Source organism: Canis lupus, chromosome X, assembly GCF_048164855.1.
Source record: "Canis lupus baileyi chromosome X, mCanLup2.hap1, whole genome shotgun sequence".
Lineage (NCBI taxonomy): Eukaryota > Metazoa > Chordata > Mammalia > Carnivora > Canidae > Canis > Canis lupus.
The window spans coordinates 2026458-2032980 of NC_132876.1; the positions used below are offsets into that span (position 1 = coordinate 2026458).

A 6523-nucleotide genomic window follows, 5' to 3' on the forward strand; every position below is an offset into this window, starting at 1 on the left:
TGCAGGACTCAATCCCAGGGCCCTGAGACCATGACCCGAGCTGAAGGTAGACACTGAACCCCCTGAGCCACCCAGGCGCCCCTCTGTTGAGCATTCAACTTTTGACGTTTGTGTTTCCTTCATCTAGACCCACCGTGCCCTGCCCCACAAAGGAGCTGACGTGGTGTGGCTTCTTCTGCGTGACCTGCTGTCAGCTTGGCAGTCGCACTGTTGATTTCCCCATCAGTCTGCTCACCATGTGTCTGATGTGACTCGGTCTCCCTGAACCCACTCGCCTCTGGGGACGCCCGCTGGCATCCCCGCTGCCTGGCCTGGCATGCGGGCCAGAAGCTACCCTGCATAGTGGTCAGCAGCCCACGTGCGTGACCTACAGCCTGGAGCTATTGCGGGTCACCATTTCTCTCCAACTGTGACAGCGATAGATTTCTTGGGGGTCATTTGCCCCCAACATTTTATTTTGAAAAAATGTCAAACTACAGAAAAGTTACAAGATTAGTACAATGCCCCCCACATCCCCTGCACTTGGATACCTGCTCTAGGTCTTTGAAAGTTGCCGACAGCATAACATTTCACCCCTAAATATCGAAGCCCGTAACTTCGAGGGGAGGGACAGTCTTTCATGTAAGCCACATGTCTTTTTTTTTTTAAGAATTTTTATTTTATTTATTCATGAGAGACACAGAGAGGGGCCGAGACACATGCAGAGGGAGAAGCAGGCTCCACGCAGGGAGCCCGATAACTGGGTGCCCCTTTTCTTCTTCTTCTTCTTCTCCTTTTTCCTCCTCCTCCTCCTTCTTTTCCTTCTTCTTCTCCTTCGCCTTCTTCTTCCTCCTCCTCCTCCTCTTCCTTCTTCTCCTTCTCCTTCTTCTTTCTTTTGTTTTTCTTCTTTAGGTTTTCCTCTCCACACTTTAGTGCACCTTCCCCTCAGGAGGAAGTCTTTGGCCAGTGTTTAAATTTGTCAGAAACAAAAATGCAAAGTGGAACTGGAGCACGTCACAGACTTTGGACCAGAAGTGGCCCGTGAGCCGCTGGAAGGGGTACCAGCGCGCGAGCCGATGGTCACACAGCTTGAGGACCACGAAGCCCAAGCAGGAGAGCGTGCCCAGAGCCAAAGAGGTTCCTGAGGTGGCACTGCCATAGCGCCTGTGAGTACGCAGGGCCTGGCCCACGACAGCTATGATGTGGGCGCCCAGCGCGACCTCAAAGCCATAGGGGTGCAGCAAGGCGAGGCCGTAACTGCCCAGAGAGAGACACTCGATGGCAAGGAGCAACCAGGGCTCCCAACCCCTGTCGAGGGAGAGGCACCAGGCCACCGGCCATGCGAAGATGGGCAGGGTGAGCCACTGGTCAAGCACGGCGGCGTGGTGCAGCTGCGTCGCGATCCGCAGCCACTGAACCGGGCCGTAGACCAGGGCCATGCTGGCAAAGACGTCCTTCAGGTAACGAGCCCTCCACACCTCCACGGCGCGCCCCGGGGCCCTGGCACGTCTCCGTAGCCAGTACATCCCCAGGAGGACGTAGGCCACGTTAATGAGGGAGTTGAAGGGCATGGCCAGGAAGGCGGGGAGGCTGGCCACCGGCGCTTCGGCATAGTGCTCGTAGCCCACTTGGATGAAGATGCCATCGAACACCCCGGCGTAGACGGTGGCCGTGCAGAGGCAGCTGGCCACAGCGACATGCAAGAGGGCCTGCCTGGACTCGGGCTGCATGTGCAACCCCGGGTATGGCTCGAGGCGGCCACCACTGCTGGTTCAGAGCTGAGAGAAACCGCTGCTGCGAGCCAGCTTCTCCGGCAGGAAGACGTCCCCGTGATTTCCGATGCAGATGCCGCGGCCTTGCCCCAGGGCGGCGGACGCCCGCGAGAGAGACGTCGTGGTCCTGCTGATTGGCTGGCAAGAGTGGAAGAGCGCGCTGCCTTTTTCCTCTGTGGTTACCAAGAGAGTGTGGTTAGAAAGCAAAGCATCCTAAAGACAGGCCCCGTCTTCCCCCCCTCGGCCTCAGGAGCCGCCAACAGTTTTCATCAGAAGAAAACAGACGTAAGAGTGAAGCGATACCCACAGCGCGTTCACCTTCTGGAAGCTTCTAGAATCGTCTGTCCCCTAGGGGCTTCACGCCTCTCTCCCCTGCCAGCCTGCTCATTGCACTAGTCCCCTTAGAGCCACTGCTTTTGGAGACTCAGACCTTTCCTAGGTCTGTCGTTACACTGCAGAACGGGCTTTCCCGCCTCAGCGGCAGACAGAGGAGGGGCATCACCCCTCTGCTTCTCAGGTGCGAGGCCAGGCAGCGCAGGCAGCTGGTCCCCAGGCCTGCCACCTCGGCCAGCCCTCCTGCCCTCCCCTGAGGTGCCACACTGTCCCAAATCACCTTCTTTCCTTGGCCCACGACAGAACCTTCCATTTCCTGCAGCTACAGAAGCAGAAGGTGTGAAAGCGGCGTGCACTTATCATTCGCTGTCAACTGCTTTGGGACCAGCTGTGGTGTGAGTTGGCCTAGTGGCCGAGAAATGTGTCACCGTCGTAGAGAGAAAAGGTCCAATGCTCTGAAATTGGCTCAGAAGCCAAGGTGGTGCCAGGTGGGGACGAGAGGGACTGCGGCGCTCCAACTCCGGCTCCCGCCACCTACCGATCATGTGCCCTCGGGCCTCAACTGGTCTGGGCCTCAGTTTGCACACCCGGACGGCGGCGACGCCGCCAGTGCCTCCCAGTGGAGTCATCGTGTGGATTAAGTCAGTTCTCAGACGTGAAGACCACAGAGCAGTGTCTATTTTGGAGGCATTACAATGCCCATGTCCCCTCCTGCCACTTAGGCCTGGAAAGGGCAGGGCGGGCTCTGACTCTGCTCTACTTCCCCGGCGCTCAGCGGACCCCTGCTCAACTCCAGTCCAATCCAATCGAAGCTTCCACTGGCACATTACCATTTCGCTTCCCACGCGGGCCCTGGGCATCCCCCTATATCCTCTGGGGAGGGAGCGGCTGCGCCTCCCACGGCCGTTCCCATCATGCCTTGGGGGTCCACTGTGGAGGAGGGCCACAAGGCCCCGCATTTCCACCAGTGAACTAAAGCCCTAACCTCGACTCTGCATCTCACTGACCATAAGCCTCCATCGCAGCTTGTGGCACTGTCACACACCTCCCCCAACCCCCTCTCTAAGGAGTTTCCAGGTCCAGGGGGCTGCCCCTGCCCTGGGGTTCCCATTTCCAGGCTGGCCACTGTCAACGTGGTCTGCGCACAACAGCCCCCAGTATCGTCCTCAAGTATCTCCGACGGGTTCGTGCCAGGTCCCGCTCAACACGGTTCAGTGGCTGGCTCTCCACGCCATGCACGAGCACACCCCAATCTCTTGGCCACACATCAAAGTACCATCCCCAGGGAGCCCTGAAAGCTCCCTAGGCCCAGGCTGTCCTTCAGCTGCGATGAGACTCTGCAGTCGTCATTCCCTCCTGCCTCGGGTCGGCTAACACCTTGAACTTGGCTTCCCCATTGAGCTCCTGGCTCCAGCTGGGACACCTTACCTGCACGTATCTGGGGCCTGGCTCTGTGGCATGAAGTGCCGGGCCTTTGGGACCTCCTGTCTGCCAGCCAGTATGGATGGGAGCCGGGGACAGGAGTCAAACAGTGTCAACTTGATAGAGAAGGAGGGCAGGAAGGGCGTGGAGAGTGAGTCCTCTCTCTGGCTGTGGGGCAGAGTCCACCTGAGCCCTTGTGCAAGCTGAGAGTGACATGTTATGAAACCAACTCACCAAGTTCACCAAGAAGACCAGTCTGGGTACTTTCTGACCTAGCTCCTCCGTCTACCTGAAGTGCCACGATGCTTGTTATGTGACACTACAAGTTCTTCACAGATTTCCTCAGCACCTGGCACACGAAGGCCAAAGGCACAACAGCATTGGCTTGAAGTTTTGGGGGAAGTTCTGCAAAGCATGACAATCACCTGGCTCAGGGGTTCCTTAGAGTCTCCTGATTCCTGGGATCCCTGGGTGGCTCAGCGGTTTGGCACCTGCCTTTGGCCCAGGGCACGATCCTGGAGTCCCGGGATCGAGTCCTGTGTCCAGCTCCTGGCATGGAGCCTGCTTCTCCCTCCTCCTGTGTCTCTGCCTCTCTCTCTCTAGGTGTATCATAAATAAATAAACAAATCTTAAAAAAAGAGTTCCCTGATTCCTGCAGCTATATGCCTTTAAGCAGGAGTCACTGTCACCCATCACAGTGGTGGCTTCTTTCCTGTAGTGTTTATGACAATAGCAAGTCGTGTCCCCTTCCTGCACATGAGGGGATGCCAGCCCGAAGGGTGTAATGTGTGGCAACCCCAGTGGGTGAGGCCAATCTGGGCCACCTGGATACCTAAGAAGCCTGGAGCAACTGCAGTGATCCCTGAACTCTAGGGAGCGAATAGCTGAATTCGGGCAAGACCCTTGGAAACCAGCAGCTTTTCTTCTTTATTTTACCGGGGAGGGCCTTGGGGCCACAGAGGTGAGGTGGATGCCCAAGGTCATTTAGGGCGGTTGGTGGCACGGCTATTTATAGGAGAGGGCTCTTGTCCTTTGGCAGTCCTAGGTATCTTTGGCTTTTGTCAAAGAAATCCTTCCAAATACATAAAAACATAGAAGTACACCATAAACTTAGTACATGGAAAGGTGATACAAAAATGTCTTTGAGGGACACCTGGGTGGCTCAGTGGTTGAGCGAATGCCTTTGGCCCAGGGCGTGATCCTGGAGACCCTGGGATCGAGTCCCACATCGAGCTCCCTGCATGGAGCCTGCTTCTCCCTCTGCCTGGGTCTCTGCCTCTCTCTCTCTGTGTCTCTCATGAATAAATAAATAAAATGCTTTAAAACAAAAAACAAACAAAAAAACCCCCCAAAATGTCTTTGAACATGACTACGTAACATGCGCTGCTCGGAGAGCATCTCGGAAGAAGAGTAACTACAGCCTTTGCAAAGTAGCTACTCTGCCCTCCGGGCAGATCCTGCTACTTTGGTTATCTACAGCGCACCTGCAAGAGTCAAGGATGTGTCACTTGCACTGGTAACAGTCACAAGGCTAACACGCTCTACTTTGAAGCCTACGGTGGTAATTGCGGGAAAGGCCACATTTTCATCAGCAGTTGGTGTAAAAAAAAAGGTACAATAAAGCTGAGCAAAAGTGGAAGAAAGCCGGGGTTGCGCCTGCAAGCTCCGAGACCCGGGCGCAGGCCGCCCGCAGGCGGCCCGAGGTGACAGCGCACGGAGGCGTCCCGCACGGCCTGGCCCGCGGGATCCGCGCGGGCACCCACCTCTCCAGGCGGCTGCGACAACTTACAGTATTGGCGCGAAAGGCCAGGGATCACCATCCGGGTACTTGCCTCTCTGTATCTGCTGGGGAAAATTCAAATCTCGGAAAAGGGCGGACCCGAAGGGCGGCCCCGCGCCTGCGCGCAGGGGCGGGACGCGGGTCTGGGAAGCAGGCGGGGCAGGGTGACGCGAGGTGACGCGAGGCGACGCGGAGCTCTCCCGCGCCCGCCTGCGCCGCCCGGGGACCGCCGGCCCGGCTGCCCGCCCTGCAGGCGGCGGCGCGGGGACCGGGGAGCGGCGCGGGCGCTCGGCCCGGCTCCCCTCGGCGCGCAGCGGACGGCGCCGCCGGCTCCCGGGGGCGGGGCCCGCGAGCCTGGGAGCCGGCGCGTCTCCGCCCCCCGCCCCGCCCCCGGCTCCCCCGCGGCGCGTCTCGGGCCGCCTCTCCCGCGGCCGCTGGGTGTGGGGACTGCGAAGGTGCCCGCCCCCGGGCCCGAGGCGCAGCGCATGTCTCCCGCCGGCCTCCCCCGGCAGTCCGTGCCCCGAGCCCACGGCTAGTGAACGGCAGCCCCTCGCGCGTGTGTTCCTTCAGCGACCCGGGGGACTGTTCCCAGGGGGGCGGGGCCGAGCTCGTTTGAGGCTTTCGCATCCGGGCACTCAGCAGATGCCTCGACCGCCATCTTTGTTTTGTGCTGAAAGTCGCTATTGACGCCCGTGAACGGCCGGGCGAGGGGAAGTGGCAAGATGGCGGCTCCCAGGGCGGAGGCGTGAGGGCGCAATGGGGGGGGTGGGCCGCGGGGCTGGGCGCGCCTGCGCCAGACCCGAGAGCGGCCAGAACCCAAGCTAAGTGTGCGGCGGCCCAGGGCCCTCGCCGCGGGGCAGCGCGGGGGTTCTTTAAGAAGCCTCGGCTCACAGAAGCTGCCGTGCGAGGGCGGGGGCGGGTGTGGGGGGGGAAACAGTGACGTAGCCAGACTCCGCCCCCTCGCCCGACCGTCGCTGCCGCCATGTTTAGTTGTTACTTCTTCACACAAGATGGCGGCTCCCAGGGAGGAGGCATGAGCGCCCTGCCGTTACCGCTCCTCCTGCCGTACAGTTGCCACTTCGGGGCCTAACTCTGGCTCTTTGAAGCGGCTCCTGTGGGAAGGAGTCATAAGGAGGGAAGCGAGGATCGGACGCTGCCTTGCGTTTGGTTTGCAGTGGAAGAACTGACCCAGGAGGAAGAGAATAGGGGGGAAGGGGGAGTTAGTCTCAAGATGGCG

The 6523-nt window shown here is 59.4% G+C and overlaps 1 protein-coding gene across 9 annotated transcripts; it reads right to left on the reverse strand.

Moving 5' to 3' along the window:
• Positions 1–635: 635 nt before the first annotated feature.
• TMEM187 (transmembrane protein 187) lies at positions 636–5491 on the reverse strand. Of its 9 annotated transcripts, none has more exons than XM_072815201.1 (3): positions 5296–5462; positions 3741–3855; positions 636–1924 (listed from the first exon to the last, which is right to left on the reverse strand). In XM_072815201.1, the coding sequence occupies exon 3, from the start codon at positions 1707–1709 to the stop codon at positions 909–911; it is 801 nt and encodes a 266-aa protein (XP_072671302.1). In that variant the 5' UTR covers positions 1710–1924; positions 3741–3855; positions 5296–5462; the 3' UTR covers positions 636–908. The 9 variants fall into 9 exon arrangements, with proteins under 9 accessions (XP_072671302.1, XP_072671304.1, XP_072671307.1 ...); XM_072815203.1 differs by having other exon boundaries at positions 3741–3911; XM_072815206.1 differs by lacking the exon at positions 3741–3855 and adding an exon at positions 3932–4105.
• Positions 5492–6523: the final 1032 nt, after the last annotated feature.

What these genes read in the sequence shown, in the direction of transcription:
- TMEM187 (XM_072815207.1), bottom strand. Translation starts at nt 1,709, where the DNA reads ATGCAGCCCGAGTCCAGGCAGGCCCTCTTGCATGTCGCTGTGGCCAGC.